At 44.2% G+C, this 16,967-nt stretch overlaps 2 protein-coding genes across 3 annotated transcripts in view; both read right to left on the reverse strand.

Moving 5' to 3' along the window:
* The window catches only part of LOC140714474 (fatty acid-binding protein, intestinal-like), a 559,271-nt gene that overhangs the window by 385,415 nt on the left and 156,889 nt on the right, over nucleotides 1-16,967 (reverse strand). The window lies entirely within an intron of this gene.
* The window catches only part of LOC140714196 (annexin A7-like), a 77,307-nt gene that overhangs the window by 35,021 nt on the left and 25,319 nt on the right, over nucleotides 1-16,967 (reverse strand). For both annotated transcript variants that reach the window (XM_073025108.1, XM_073025109.1), the window contains exons 3-6: nucleotides 11,639-12,116; nucleotides 10,802-10,912; nucleotides 8,620-8,690; nucleotides 158-281 (exon numbers count right to left, since the gene is read on the reverse strand). In XM_073025108.1, coding sequence (XP_072881209.1) covers nucleotides 158-281; nucleotides 8,620-8,690; nucleotides 10,802-10,912; nucleotides 11,639-12,116 — 784 coding nt within the window. The remainder of the gene's footprint in view (nucleotides 1-157; nucleotides 282-8,619; nucleotides 8,691-10,801; nucleotides 10,913-11,638; nucleotides 12,117-16,967) is intronic.

Here is a 16,967-nt window from a genome sequence, read left to right on the forward strand (position 1 = left end):
CAAGGATAGCCACGTATAAGGCAGCATATACCAGATTTTCCCACTCTGTACATGAATGTAACAACTACTGTGTCACAGTGACACCAGTGGAGGAGCAGGGGAAGGTTTTCTCCTTTCGTGCCCAGATTTTCCTGTTTACTCGCATGACAGGACTTACCAGCTCCCTTCATGGCTTGCCTCAGAATTTCAGCGTCGCTCTGCGCGTTGAAGTTGGCAACTGGTTTGATGGTGCCCTGTGTCCCACCTCCAATTGACAAGCCTCCGATGTTTGGCATTGATGGCTGCGTTGAAGGAAGGCAGAGAGAGAACAGACAAATTACTGAAATGGCTTACTCTTCCAGTCAAATCACCCAGCCTTAAACACGTCGTCATCTGTGAGCTGCAAAACAGTTATTCTGTAAAAGGTAAGCAAAAGCCTGTATCAGGTACTGCTAGAAATATTCAGTAAGCTGGGCAACATCCAAAGAGAGAGAGAGACAGAGTTAAATTTGCAGATGATTACCTCACATCGCAACGTGTGATGTTTTCCTCTTCTGCTCCAAGTTTTCACTCCCGGTTCGGCCTCCCTGACACACAGAGTGCTCCCTAACCTATCTGATATCTGGTAACACTGTAGTCACCCAAGATCAAATACTAAACCTCCTAGTACAGGATTTCTCAACTGGGGTTCTGTGACAGGGCAGGGAAAAAAGAAACAAACATCGTTTTTTGAACCATGCTTGCAGTGGTGGGCAGTGACCGAGCAGTCCCGTCAGCAATCTCTATCGTTAGAGGTCTCACACACAACACGCCGGAGAACCTCAGCAGGTCGGGCAGCATCCGTGGAAACGCTGACTGTTCGTTTCCATGGATGCTGCCCGACCTGCTGAGTTCCTCCAGCGTGTTGTGCATGTTGCTTTGACCCCAGCATCTGCAGGTTATTTTGTGTTTTCGTTAGAGGCCTCTCAGCCCAGTATGGCAGTGCGCAGTAGGACCATGTTTATTTGGTTGAGTCCAATCTCAGTGTTGGACGCGAGATATGGGAGGCCATTGATAATCGGTGAGCACTGTACTGCACAGAGGGGAGGATGGTAGGCTGATGAGCAGAGTGAAGTGCATTTTCCAAGCACTGAATGAACTCATCCAACTTGGGCTGTGACGTCAGCTTCTCTCTCCCGAATTACCTCCCTCAACTTCCCCTTACGTGCCACTGACTGACTTATGAGAGTAAATAATCTCTACCAGTGTAGTAGAAAATTGGAGGGGAATTTTCATTCTAAAGACAGGCCAGTGTGGTGACTTTTGAAGAGGAGGAGTGAGATGGAAGAGGAGGATTCTAGGCCTAAGCCTACAAACAATTCTGATATGGTTAATGATGAAGAATTACAATGTTCTGAGTCATTTTGCTGCACTACAGCAACAATGAACACAAAAAAGTCCGTCTTCACAATGAAAGCTTGGGTTTTACAAGGACTGATTTACAAGAGACTGTTTCGCTGAACACCAATGCTCTGTCTGCCAGAGAAAGCAGGATCTCCCAGTGGCCACACATTTTAATTCCACGTCCCATTCCCATTCTGATATGTCTATCCATGGCCTCCTCTACTGTCAAGATAAAGCCACACTCAGGTTGGAGGAACAACACCTTATATTCTGTCTGGGTAGCCTCTAACCTGATGGCATTAACATTGCCTTCTCTAACTTCTGCTAATGCCTCTCCTCCCCTTCTTACCCCATCCCTGATATATTTAGTGTTTTTTTTTGTTTCCCCCTTTTTTTTCTTTCTCTCTCTGCCTATTCTCCATCTCCCTCTGGTGCTCCCCTCCCCCTTTCTTTTTCTCTAGGTCTCCCGTCCCATGATCCTTTCCCTTCTCTAGCTCTGTATCCCTTTTGCCAATCACCTTTCTGGCTCTCAGCTTCACCCCACCCGCTCCGGTCTTCTCCTATCATTTTGCATTTTTTCCTCCCCCTCCTACTTTCAAATCTCTTACTATCTTTCCTTTCAGTTAGTCCTGACGAAGGGTCTTGGCCCAAAACGTCGACAGTGCTTCTCCCTATAGATGCTGCCTGGCCTGCTGAGTTCCACCAGCATTTTGTGTGTGTTGCTTGAATTTCCAGCATCTGCAGATTTCCTCGTGTTTGAACAGTATTTTTCTCCCTTTCAACACAAGTGTATGACTGGGTGAGGGGCCCTTTCTCTGACTCTTCTGCCCAGCCTGAGAACTTGACTTTTGAGAGAAGAAGATCTTTGTGATTGGGCAGTCTGATCATGCAGTTGAGATGAGATTTACTGATCTGCCCTGGACAAGCTCTGGATTTCTGTGAAAGAAGAGTATCCTGCCATTTATAGGAAAACAATGAACATTTTGCTAAAGTTTTCAACTTCTTACATGTGTGTGCAAGCTTTTTCTTATTTACCAAGCATCGAGAGCAAGGACATAAATCATCTATTTCAGTTGAAGGTGAAATCCGTGTGTGCTTATCTCAAATTCGACCTAGAACTGAGTATTTGTGAAGCAAAAATCAAGCAGAGGTTTCACATGCTATGCCTATATTTGAGCCTAATCATGTCACTTAGTAAGCAAATTTTTTTTTCAAAGCCTTGTGTAAAATTATATCTTAGGTTTTTTTTATTCATATTGCTTTGGCTTATGGTTTTTAGTAAATTTACTATTCAACATTGTCAATAAAATTTCATATTGTAAATAGCATTAATTAAAATCAATTTACAACCTTTACTTAAATTAAATCTAGCAAGCCTACCTTTAGAAAAATTAAAGCCAGTTATATAACAGAAATTTATGAAAAGGAAAGAAAGAGATTAATTTCAAGAAAGGTAAGCTAAACTTAACTACCTGTTTTTTTTTCAAGAAAGGTTGGCTGAAGATTCATTCTCTACTAAAAAGAGCATTGACAATTATTTCTGGATTATTATATCTACAACATACTGATCATGCGAACATATTGTGAGCTGTAAATTTAATAATTCATATTGTGAGCTGTAAATTTAATAATTTTTACGCAGGGATTCCGAGACTAGAAAATTATTTCAAGGGTTCCTCCAGGGCAAAAAGGTTGAGAAAGGCTGTCCTAATGTATCTTGGCTCTGTGTCAAATCCATAATTTTCCTAACCTCAACATATCAAATACACAAAGCAGGGTTTAAATTATTAATTGCCATGTTTACATTAATCACTGATACAACACACACAAAATGCTGGAGGAACTCCGCTGGTCAAGCAGCATCTACAAAGATGAATAAACAGTCAACGTTTTGGGCCGAGAGCCTTTGAATGTCCAGCATCTTTTGTCATTAATTACTGATATACTGATTACAGGTTTAACTAACCTACCATGAAAGAGAGCTAGCTTCCTACAATCATCAAATTTTTGTCTGAAGCCCTTGATGTAAGCAGGACTTACCTCAAAGTCTCTCAGTGGCCCATCCCTGCCCAGCCACAGTGAGCCTTTGTGAGATTAAATCCCATAGTCCAATAGCTCTGTATGGTCTACCGAAGATTTCCCAGTCTTTTTGAACGAAAGCTCGACAGTGGTGCAGCAGTCAGTGCTGTACCAGTGACCTTAACCATCCCATTGATGGTTAAATCCCCTGGTGTAGCCAGGCAACAGGAGAACTGCTGTGGTGATAGGCATGTGAGAGAAAATAGGCTGCAGGCAGATAATGGAGAAATTGGACTAATGATTGCACTCTGAGAGCTGGCATTCATGTTTTGAGTCATATGGTCTTACAAAAATATAAGAACTTGTTCAAACTCAGTATGATGCAACCCAATTCCACTCATCCAATACATAAAAGCCTGATGTCACAGGCCTTTCCTTTTAAGGTGTTGGGTTATTCTGAGGACTCTAAATCTAACAATCTGATAAAACCATAAGACAATAAGATATAGGAACAGAATTAGGCCATTTGGCCCATTGAGTTTGTTCTACCATTCAATCATGGCGGATACTTTTTTATCCCCTTCTCAGCCCCACTCCCCAGCCTTCTCCCCATAACCTCAGATGCCGTGTTCAATCAAAAACCTATCAAGCTCTGCCTTCAATAAAAATAACTAAATAGCCTTGCAGGAGGACAGAATGTTCTAATTTAATAGGAGAAAATGTCAAGGGAAGATTTGGTGCCAATGTCCAAAATGATCATGCATTTTGATTAAGTGGACAAGCAGGAACTGCTTCCACTGACAGGATGAATGATTATATGAGGACTCAGATTTAAGTTAATTAGCAAAACAGCAGAGGCGGCATAATTCTTACATGCCACAAGTTGCCATGATCTGCAATGACTATGGAAGCAGATCTATTATGAACTTTTGAAAGGGAATTGTTGATATAATCTGAAGGGCAGAAATATAAATAAGACAGTGGAGAAATCCCAAGGGAACTGGGATAACCATACCCCTCTGTGAAAGAGCTGTTGTAAGCTCAATGCAGAGAAAGGTCACTTTCTATATGGTACCATTGTACCATGCTGTTCACAAAACACTTGGTTAGATTATATGCTGGGATCTGCCCCTTCACACTACCAAGATCCTGGGCTTGATCCTGTGTTACCAAGCACTGATCACCCTCTCTCAGTCCTGAAGCACCTCTCCTTGCGTTGGCAGACCTCATTCGCATAAACTACAGTTTGTGGTGGGTGGGAAAACATGATCTTGGAATGCAGGGGTAAAGCTTTGCAAGGCTAGAGATTCTGCAGGGAAATCTTCCTCTCCTGAGAGGCCAAGGGCTAATGGAATGACTCGAAAAGAAAGTGTCGCACAAGTTCAGTGACTAACAAGGACACTGGGCTCATGCGTCACTGAAATCTGAATGAGCAGAGGGGTTTACTGTGCCTGCTACCTGTTTCATTGTGGATGCTCGCTGGGTACAGACGGCAGCTGAGACTCCTCGGTTCGGAACATGCCTGCTTTTCCTCAGGCACAGTTCCTAACAGATGGATCAAGAAATGCCGAGGAATTCCATCCCGTCTGTGTGGGTAACCCTGAATTTCCTATCTCCGTGTTACTTTAATTCTCCATCTCACTTTGCTCTCTCTGACCTTGGGAATTTATACTGTTCCAGCAAAGCTCAAGCAAGTTCGAGGTTTTGCAACGTGGTACTTTATTGTCATCAGGCCTCGTTGCTGAAATCCAACAATTTCAAGTAACCAGCCTCTCCAGTTCCGCTGCAAGATTGTAACCTGCAATTCTTGCTCCAATGACGCTGCCTAACCTCTGAGTATTTTAGTAGTTCCGTTTATTTCAATTTTCCTGCATCTGCATCTTCCAGCCTTTTCTTTCTTCTCTCCATTTTGCTTTTCACTTCCCTCTTCATGCATCTCCTCCAGGCAGATCATCCTTCAGTGTTGACAAGCACCGGTCACCCTCTCTCAGGGGCTGGACCACCTGTTGGTGTTGGTGTGTCCGGGTCATTCTGAGTGCTCTCGCCACCCATCCCCTCTCTCTACAAATTAAACCTTCTTGTTTCGAACGTTTTCCAGTTCTGATCGAAAGCCACTAACCTGAGATGTCAACTGTTTTTATATCTATTTATTTAGTGAATGGCCTAATTCTGCTCCTATGTCTTATGGTCTTATTAACTCAGAGACAGCACGGAATTGGCCCTTCGAGCCATGCTGACCATCAACCACAGATTTAACCAGAGCCTAATGACAGGACAATTTGCAATGACCAATGACATACCAATTGGTATGCCTTTGAACTGTGGGGAGGAAACTGAAGTCCCTGGAATTTGCTGATGCTGCCTGGGAGCTGCTAAGTACTTTCAGTATGTTCCGCTTTCACTTCAAATCTCCAATATTATACAGCCATTTACCTTCAACAATATTGGCACACAATGAAAGATTTGACCAGAAGTGAATTCCAGGAATGGTCGGAACATAGGGATCATAGACAATGGAAATACTAATAAAACGAATCTGAGCTGTAATTATGCATCTTGTGATATGATGGCATACATTTATATTTAATGTAGCAACATGTCCCATGGCACAAGTTGACCGGGATTAAAAAGAAAGTGTTCAAAGCTGTGAGCATTAAGAAGCACCGTAAAGAAAGGACTGAAAGTCAGAGAAGAGAAAAAGTGAGGAAGGGTGAGGGGAAGTGTTGGAGGGGTCTCTGGGCTTCAGGTCTAAGCAGCTGACCGTCCAGCGGTCAGCGGTGGCAAAATGAACATCAGTGACAACAGCCCAGACTTGAAGCCTTGATATCCAATGGTTGTAGAAATGGAAAAGATTCCAATATTAACTTCATCTGATACTTATAAAGTTCTTTGAATATCGTCAAACTGCCTCAAGGTTGTTTACAGAAGTTACCAAGGAATGGAATGCTCAAGATTTGCACCTTTAAGGAACCAGCACCGATGTAACCGATTACTAATATCAATTAACATGGATATTTGTGGAAAAAAGTCAATAGGCTGGAGCTCAGATTGAGGGAGCAGAAAGAGTAAAGACAACCTCAAGAGAGGGCAGACTAGAATACACTAGAGAGAACGTAACTTCAAGGCTAAAGCAGAGCGAAACTACAAGGGAGATTACAGAGATAAGGGAAAAGTGAAAGCAATGAGGGATGTATTTCAATGATTCCAGCAACAGGGGAAGAGTGAAGCCATAGGGAAGGGGGTGCATTTCAGCAAATACGGAGAGAGGGGAATCACTATCCATGGGATCAAAGGGGACCTTGCTTTGTGGATCCAGAACTGGCTTGCCCATAGAAGGCAAAGAGTGGTTGTAGATGGGTCAAACTCTGCATGAAGGTCGGTCACCAGTGCTGTGCCTCAGGGATCTGTTCTGGGACCCTTACTCTTTGTGATCTTTAAGACTGAATGGTCAAACTATGACCCAGAGAAAGCAAGTATACTGATAATTATACAGCTCAATGTTTGGCATAGTGATGTGTTAGACACTGCTAGGGATCACAAACATCATGCCTCCTTGAAGGAAATTATGGCATCGGACCATATATTATTGAAGAGCAGATTTTATTTGATTTTAATTGTGTAATCTGTCAGCAAATACAAATAGAGTACTCATTCTCCTCACCTGCAGACTTTAATGAGGCACACTAGACTGTATAGATATTTCCATCTCATCCCTTACACTCTGTTAAACATCCTCTGAACCATTTCAGTGACCCTGCAGAACCTGGATTCTATTATCTGAACAGGGGCCGGTAGAGATCTATGTTCTATATGGGATACAGTACTGGTGGACATCGTCCAATCAATATTTAACACTGGGAGTAAATTACTGTTGAGGTCAAGAATGCCGAGGTATAACACAGTGCACACAGTGCTCATCTCTTTATACTGACCAACTCCCCCTAAGCTCTCAGTTACTGTAGAAGTGGGGAGGGGTGCTTCGCAATATACCAGAGTGGTGGTACGGTACCAGCGGGAACACGACTGTCATAAAATGGTATTAAGTCACAGTAAAGTTTCCATCAGGATTGTCACTGGTACAATATCGAAGAGAGAGAGGAACACAGAGGTTAGACAAACCCAATGGTATGAACAGTGAATTTTCAATTTGAGTTAATCCCTGCCCACTGTGTTCCTTTCCTTCCCTTTCTGATCCACCCAGGTCCTCTCAGCCCCTCCCCCACTTTCTCCCAAAACCACCCCCAGCTTCCGCTATTACTCAAGTTTTGTTCTCCTTTCCCCTGATTCTATCTGCATACCACCCACACACTTCACATAATGGGCCTCTTCCCACTGGTTCCATCTTCCTCGTCTTTCCCTTGTCACCTTCTATGCTTATTTAAGTCCAGCACCTGCAGCCTTGTGTATCTCCATATGATTTACCAATCCCTGTCTCCACCTGGCTTCATCACCCTCCTCGCCTGGTTCTGGCCTCTGTCTCGCCCTCCCCCTCATCTCTTTATACTGACCAACTCCCCCTAAGCTCTCAGTTCTGATGGAGGGTCTCGACCCGAAACATCAGTCACCCCTCTGCCTCCACAGATGCTGCCTGACCCACTGAGTTCCTCCGACAATTTGCCATTTGCTCAGTTAGTTAACACTAGGTTTTGGTACTTATGTGACAGCAACAAAATACATTTCTGAGCAGAACTGAGGACATACACCCAATATGCTGGTGGAATGCAGCAGGCCAAGCAGCATCTATAGGGAGAAGCACTGTCGACATTTTGAGCCAAGACCCTTCGTCACGTCTCAGCCCGAAACGTCAACAGTGCTTTTCCCTATAGATGCTGCCTGGCCTGCTGTGTTCCACCAGCATTTTGTGTGCGTTGCTTGTATTTCCAGCATCTGCAGATTTCCTCGTGACATACACCCAATACTTCAGGAATAGCTTCTTCCCCTCTGCCATCAGATTTCTGAATAGACAATAAATCCATGAACTCTACCTGACTACTTTTCCTCTCATATTCGCACTACTCATTTAATTTAATTCTTTTTATATATACTTATTGTAATTTACATTATTTTATTACATATTGCAATACACTGCTGTCCCAAAACAACAAATTTTACGACATATGCCAGTGATATTAAACCAGATTCTGATAAGAAAGGCAGGTTTAGATACAGTATCCCCATAATATACAACAGAAGGGTAGCCCGGTGATAGCTGGGCAGTGGGTTACACTGGTAACGTACCTGTGAAGGAGCTGGGTTGGGGCCACTTGGAACACCTCCTGCACCAGGCACTGGTCCAGACGGGTATCCACCTGAGAGAAATTAAACTTTCATAGTAAGTTCGGCTTGGCACGGATACAGAGCAGTGTTACTTGTTCAATAGAGCTGACACTTTCTTAAAGATTATTTTTCCCTTCCCTATTGATACTTGGATAATTCAATGGAATCAGATGACTTACACACTCTCTCAAAGAGAACTACCCTTTGCAGGTGAATAAACTTTCTTATGTAACCATCCGATTGTGCCCTAGCCTAAGCTTCAAGTTCAAGCACATTTGAGCAGAATGTACTGTTACTATGCTGTACTTTGTATACTGTTGCAGCAGTACTGAAGAGATCAATCTTTGCACAACAATGGACCTTCTGGATGTTGTAAAGAATATAATGCTGAGAATTGGTCAGACTGCATTTGGAGTATTGTGAACGGTTTTGGACCCCTTATCTAAGAAAGGATATGCTGGCATTGGAGAGGGTCCAGAGCAGGTTCACTAGAATGATCCCAGGAATGAAAGGGTTAAAACATTGAGGGGTATTTGATGGCTCTGATCATGTACTTGCCGGAGGGGGATCTCATTGAAATAAGATTGAAAAAAGAACAGAGAAAATTTGCCAGAATGTTGCAGGGACTTGAGGATCTGAGTTATTGGGCAAGGTTGGATAGGTTAATACTTTATTCCCTAGAATTGAGGGGAGATTTGATAGACGTATACAAATTTATGAGGGGTATAGATAGGGTAATGCAGGAAGACCTTTTCCACTGAGGTTGGGTGAGACAACTAGAGGTCATGGGTTAAGGGTGAAAGGTGAAATATTTAAGGGGAACTTCTTCACTTTGAGGGTGGTAAGAGTGTGGGGGCCAGCACATGTGGTGGAAGCAGGATCAGTTCAACATTTAAGAGAAATCTGGATAGGTACATGGTTGGGAGGGGTATAGAAGACTATGGTCTGGGTGCAGGTCAATGGGACGAGGCAGATTAATGGTTCAGCATGATCTAGATGGTGTGCAGTAGTGTTTTCTGATTCTCTCCCATTGAAACCCATGAAATACTGAAAGGCTTTGACAGGGGGGGATATGGAGAGGATGTTTCCTATAGTGGGTGAGTCTAGGACCAGAAGGAACAGACTCAGAATATAGACACATCCATTTAGAACAGAGATGAAAAAGAATTTCTTTAGCGAGAGGGTGGTGAATCTATGGAATTTAGTGTCACAGATGGCTGCGGAGGCCAAATTATTCAGTACATTTAAAGCAAAGGGTGACAAGATCTTGGTTAGTTGGGGTATCAAAGAGAAGGCAGAAGAATGGGGCTGAGAGGGATAATACATCAGCCGCGATGGAATGGTGGAGCAGACTCAATGGGCTTATGTCTTACATGGAATATGAGGAAAACTGAAGTTCAACCGTATGAGGTATTAAAGTGTGGGGAATGAAAAACAGTAGATGAGGATAATGGGTTATAATAAAGCAGGAGACAGATATGTTATAATGGGAGGGAGCAGGAATTCACCTGGGTGGTATTTACAAGATACTGGGAATGATTAGATCACTGCTTTTAGCAGGTCATTTCACAAACTGCTCCCAGGTTTCCTTCATAAATAAAACTAATGACCATTTGCAAGTGACTATTAATTATTCAGGAAAATACATGACAGAAAACATAGAACAGTTCAGCACAGGAACAGGCTCTTCAGCTCAGCACATTGTACCGAACTAATTCTACTAATGAGGACTAACTAAACTAACGCCGGCACATGGCATATTCTTCCATTCTCTGCACATTTCTATGCCTCAATTGTATTGCCTCCATCACCACCCCTGGCAGAGCATTCCAGGCACCCAGCACTCTGTATGTACAAAAAAGTTGCCCCACGCATTTCTTACAAAAATTCCCTCCTCTCATCATCGATAAATGCCCTTTATTATCGATACTGGCTGTCCATCCCCTTGATATTTTATTAGGTGTCTCTTAGCCTCCACAACTCCAGAAATCTGATATTCAAGAATCATTTAAAAGTGACAATTAAGAATGCAGTTTAAAATGCTAGAATGAACACCTTTTTAAAAAATGATAGTTGTATGAAAACTTTGAGAACGATAGGTTGCTCCAGTGTTTCGACACTGTCAGTGCTTCCCTTTCATTACCTGCAGGTGGGGCCCCGCCTCCCGAGTAGGTTTGGCCAGCAGGCTGAGGACATCCGCCATAGCCAGGGGCTCCGTAGCCAGGAGCAGCTCCAGGAGCAGTGCCGCCCGGACCTACAACAGAGAGATTCCTCACCGTCAATCCAGGAGAGGGTGCTTCATTCACCATGAGAGGTGGACAGCCTGTAAAAGACACTCTTACTGCCTCAGCCACAATGCCCATTTATAAACAAAACTACTCCTTCCATTCTCTCCAACTTTCCTCGTCTCCATCTCCATCTCCATGTTTCGTTGGGTCTCAGAGTTGCAGGTCGCTTCCTGTAATGTCACAAACGAGGCTGAACTCCAGATTGTTCTGAATTATAAGTTGATTTGTCACTTCGTTTAGCACAAAAGTACTAACATGGATTTTTATGGTTTCATTACCAGCTTGAACTACAAAGTCCTTTTCTTTTGCTTCACGTTGTTACAGTATATAGACAAGGAAACATATTCTCCCTCTAGAGACACAGGCATATACTCATCTACTTTCACAATGCAAAAATACAGGTGGCTTTGCAGCTCTTCATGTGTGCAAACACTCACTCATCCACATAAGCATTCTCTCACCACAAACAAACACGTGCATACGTGTCCAATCTGATGCTACGCGCTTTTATCGCTGCTGCAAGCAAATTTCGGACTGCAGCTTTATTCACCTGAACTTGGACATGGGACATAAAATCTGACCTTGATTTTGGTACACGTGCATGCAAAATTTCCAGAGGCTTGAACCAAAACTAATATCTGCAACTCACTGGAGCTTATCGCCTTAATGCAATCTCATGATATTGAGTTTACCTGCTGGATAGGAGGGGTATCCGGATCCGCCAGCTCCCCATCCGGGTTGGTTACCTGGAGGTGCAGGGTATCCCCCTGAAGCTGCCGCTGGGTACGTGCCCCCAGCACCCTGAGAGGGCCAACCTGGTGCCTGGGGGTATCCTCCGCCAGGTGCCGCTGGGTAGCTCCCGCCAGGTGCCCCTGGGTAGCTTCCTCCTGGTGCCGCTGGGTAGCCCCCACCAGGTGCCGCTGGGTAGCTCCCACCAGGTGGCTGGGGGTATCCTCCGCCAGGTGCCGCTGGGTAGCTCCCACCAGGTGCCGTTGGGTAGCCTCCTCCTGGTGCCGCTGGGTAGCCCCCAGCCCCTGGTGGGTACGCACCACCACCAACCCCTGGCGGGTAGGCTCCACCACCAGCCCCTGGTGGGTAGGCGCCACCACCAGCTGCTGGGTAGGGATACTGCCCACCACCCTGGGGATATGCAGGCTGCCCGTCTGATTGCTGAAATAAACAGAGAAGTCACGTTCAGAACTGAAGCAAAAACCCACTTCACCTAGTTGACGCACACGTCATTGGAACATATTTTTAAGGCGGTGGCACTGAGTGCAAACACACAGGCGGCACGTGTACAGTACACAACGTACATGAAGAAACTACAAAAACTGCCTTTGTGGACAATGGCATCAGGGGCACTGAATCCAACATGGGACCCTCTCAGGCAGGTATTTCAAAAGGAATTTGTTTGTTCCTGTTCACAGAACAATTAGGGATGAATGGCCATTCAATCTCTTTGATTTATACAAACTTTGTGACCAGTGGTTTTTAAATGTCCGCGCTACCCTGTCTAGAGTTGTGTTCTAGATATTGATCACCAGGTTCAATACGTGCTCTCTTGCAGTTTAATGTATACATTCCAAACCACCTTTTTCCAATTGCTTTTAATGGGCAGCGCGGTAGTGTAGCGGTTAGCACAATGCTATTACAGCACCAGTGAGCTGTGTTCAATTCTGCCGCTATCTGTAAGGAGTGTTTGTTTGCCCCATGACCATGTGGGTTCAGAATCAGGTTTATTATCACCGGCATGTGACGTGAAATTTGTTAACTTAGCAGCAGCAATTCAATACAATACATAATCTAGAAGAGGAAAAAATAATAATAAATAAGTAAATCAATTGCGGTATATGTATATTCAATAGATTAAAAAACGTGCAAAAAACAGAAATACTGTATATTTAAAAAGTGAGGTAGTGTTCAAGGGTTCAGCGTCCACTTAGAAATCAGATGGCAGAGGGGAAGAAGTATTGGAGTATAAAAGTATAAATTTTAAACTTGCTATTTGCTATGCATGTACCTAATTTAGTAGGAGAATGAAATCCTAAAAATGTAGAAGACAATGGTGTGTTAATGAGAGGTAGCTAAGAGATGTAGATTAGAACATGATTAAGTCAGGAAATCTTAAGAATGTAGAAGACAATGGTGTGTTAATGAGAGGTAGCTAAGAGATGTAGATTAGAACATGATAAAGTCAATGGGTAGAAGCAATAGTGGCAGGATGTACGTGTGATACGCAACTATAGACCGATTACATATGCTAATGCAACTGGACCAGGAGATTGCTATAAAAAATGCTGTGTCCGAGGATCGGTGGGCAATCAGCAACTAGCTCAATGACTGTCTCAGCTTTGATTCGCAAATTAAAGTTTAACCCTTCTTGAAGAATCTTCTGCGTCTCTTGGTCATTTGTGAGGCACGAGAAACCACGACAAAATGGAAGAAGCTGTTCTTGAATTCCTGAGTGTGTGTCTTCAGGTTTCTATACCTCCTACCTGATGATAACAGTGAGAAAAGGACATGCCCTGGGTGCTGGGGGATCCTTAATAATGGACGCTGCCTTTCTGAGACACCGCTCCCTGAAGATGTCCTGGGTACTTTGTAGGCTAGTACCCAAGATGGAGCTGACTAGATTTACAACCCTTTGCAGCTTCTTTCGGTTCTGTGCAGTAGCCCCTCCATACCAGACAGTGATGCAGCCTGTCAGAATGCTCTGCATGGTACATCTACAGAAGTTTTTGGGTGCATTTGTAGACATGCCAAACTCCTAATGAAGTATAGCGGCTGTCTTGCCTTCTTTATAACTCACGCTTTACAACGACACACTGGTTAGTAGGGTGAATGGTCACATGGGGTAATTGGATGGTGCAGAATCATTGGGGTGAAACCCTCCCTTATGTATCATCAGACAATGGTTGAAGATCTGCAGTATATGTGGGATAAGCCAGGGATTTCAGTGGTTTGGTGTATGGATGACCAGTGTGGTTTGGGTGTGTGGACTGATTCAGAGAGTGACATGATCAGGACTGCAATGGAGCCAGAGTCCAGGAGCACAGTTCAGTATAAGTCAGAATCAGGAACCAGAAATACGATTCAGTGTTCAGCTGGAATCAGGAACCAGAAATACGATTCAGTGTTCAGTCTGAATCAGGGACCAGGAACACGATTCAGTATACAGTCAGAATCAGAGACCAGAAATACGATTCAGTGTTCAGCTGGAATCAGGAACCAGGAACACGATTCAGTGTACAGTCAGAATCAGGGACCAGGAACATGATTCAGTGTACAGTCAGAATCAGGGACCAGAAATACGATTCAGTGTACAGTCAGAATCAGGAACCAGAAATACGATTCAGTGTTCAGCTGGAATCAGGAACCAGGAACACGATTCAGTGTACAGTCAGAATCAGGGACCAGGAACACGATTCAGTGTACAGTCAGAATCAGGGACCAGAAATACGATTCAGTGTTCAGCTGGAATCAGGGACCAGGAACACGATTCAGTGTACAGTCAGAATCAGGGACCAGGAACACGATTCAGTGTACAGTCAGAATCAGGGACCAGGAACACGATTCAGTGTACAGTCAGAATCAGGGACCAGAAATACGATTCAGTATACAGTCAGAATCAGGAACCAGAAATACGATTCAGTGTACAGTCAGAATCAGGGACCAGGAACACGATTCAGTGTACAGTCAGAATCAGGGACCAGAAATACGATTCAGTGTTCAGCTGGAATCAGGGACCAGGAACACGATTCAGTGTACAGTCAGAATCAGGGACCAGGAACACGATTCAGTGTACAGTCAGAATCAGGGACCAGAAATACGATTCAGTGTACAGTCAGAATCAGGAACCAGAAATACGATTCAGTGTTCAGCTGGAATCAGGAACCAGGAACACGATTCAGTGTACAGTCAGAATCAGGGACCAGGAACACGATTCAGTGTACAGTCAGAATCAGGGACCAGAAATACGATTCAGTATACAGTCAGAATCAGGAACCAGAAATACGATTCAGTGTACAGTCAGAATCAGGAACCAGAAATACGATTCAGTGTTCAGCTGGAATCAGGGACCAGGAACACGATTCAGTGTACAGTCAGAATCAGGGACCAGGAACACGATTCAGTGTACAGTCAGAATCAGGGACCAGAAATACGATTCAGTGTTCAGCTGGAATCAGGGACCAGGAACACAATTCAGTGTACAGTCAGAATCAGGGACCAGGAACACGATTCAGTGTACAGTCAGAATCAGGAACCAGAAATACGATTCAGTGTACAGTCAGAATCAGGAACCAGAAATACGATTCAGTGTTCAGCTGGAATCAGGAACCAGGAACACGATTCAGTGTACAGTCTGAATCAGGGACCAGGAACACGATTCAGTGTTCAGCTGGAATCAGGGACCAGGAACACGATTCAGTGTTCAGCTGGAATCAGGGACCAGGAACACGATTCAGTGTTCAGTCTGAATCAGGGACCAGGAACACGATTCAGTGTACAGTCTGAATCAGGGACCAGGAGCACAGTTCAGTATACAGTCAGAATCAGAGACCAGAAATACGATTCAGTGTTCAGCTGGAATCAGGAACCAGGAACACGATTCAGTGTACAGTCAGAATCAGGGACCAGGAACACGATTCAGTGTATGGTCTGAATCAGGGATCAGGAACACGATTCAGTGTATGGTCTGAATCAGGGACCAGGAACCCGATTCAGTGTACAGTGACCAGGAACAAGGTTCAGTATACAGCCGGAATCAGGAATACAGTTCAGTGTACAGCCAGAATCAGGAATACAGTTCAGTGTACAGCTGGAATCAGGGACCAGGAACACGATTCAGTGTACAGTCTGAATCAGGGACCAGAAATACGATTCAGTATACAGTCAGAATCAGGAACCAGAAATACGATTCAGTGTACAGTCAGAATCAGGAACCAGAAATACGATTCAGTGTTCAGCTGGAATCAGGGACCAGGAACACGATTCAGTGTACAGTCAGAATCAGGGACCAGGAACACGATTCAGTGTACAGTCAGAATCAGGGACCAGAAATACGATTCAGTGTTCAGCTGGAATCAGGGACCAGGAACACGATTCAGTGTACAGTCAGAATCAGGGACCAGGAACATGATTCAGTGTACAGTCAGAATCAGGGACCAGAAATACGATTCAGTGTACAGTCAGAATCAGGAACCAGAAATACGATTCAGTGTTCAGCTGGAATCAGGAACCAGGAACACGATTCAGTGTACAGTCAGAATCAGGGACCAGGAACACGATTCAGTGTACAGTCAGAATCAGGGACCAGAAATACGATTCAGTATACAGTCAGAATCAGGAACCAGAAATACGATTCAGTGTACAGTCAGAATCAGGAACCAGAAATACGATTCAGTGTTCAGCTGGAATCAGGGACCAGGAACACGATTCAGTGTACAGTCAGAATCAGGGACCAGGAACACGATTCAGTGTACAGTCAGAATCAGGGACCAGAAATACGATTCAGTGTTCAGCTGGAATCAGGGACCAGGAACACAATTCAGTGTACAGTCAGAATCAGGGACCAGGAACACGATTCAGTGTACAGTCAGAATCAGGAACCAGAAATACGATTCAGTGTACAGTCAGAATCAGGAACCAGAAATACGATTCAGTGTTCAGCTGGAATCAGGAACCAGGAACACGATTCAGTGTACAGTCTGAATCAGGGACCAGGAACACGATTCAGTGTTCAGCTGGAATCAGGGACCAGGAACACGATTCAGTGTTCAGCTGGAATCAGGGACCAGGAACACGATTCAGTGTTCAGTCTGAATCAGGGACCAGGAACACGATTCAGTGTACAGTCTGAATCAGGGACCAGGAGCACAGTTCAGTATACAGTCAGAATCAGAGACCAGAAATACGATTCAGTGTTCAGCTGGAATCAGGAACCAGGAACACGATTCAGTGTACAGTCAGAATCAGGGACCAGGAACACGATTCAGTGTATGGTCTGAATCAGGGATCAGG

This window comes from Hemitrygon akajei, chromosome 21 (genome assembly GCF_048418815.1).
Source record: "Hemitrygon akajei chromosome 21, sHemAka1.3, whole genome shotgun sequence".
In the NCBI taxonomy this organism is placed as follows: domain Eukaryota; kingdom Metazoa; phylum Chordata; class Chondrichthyes; order Myliobatiformes; family Dasyatidae; genus Hemitrygon; species Hemitrygon akajei.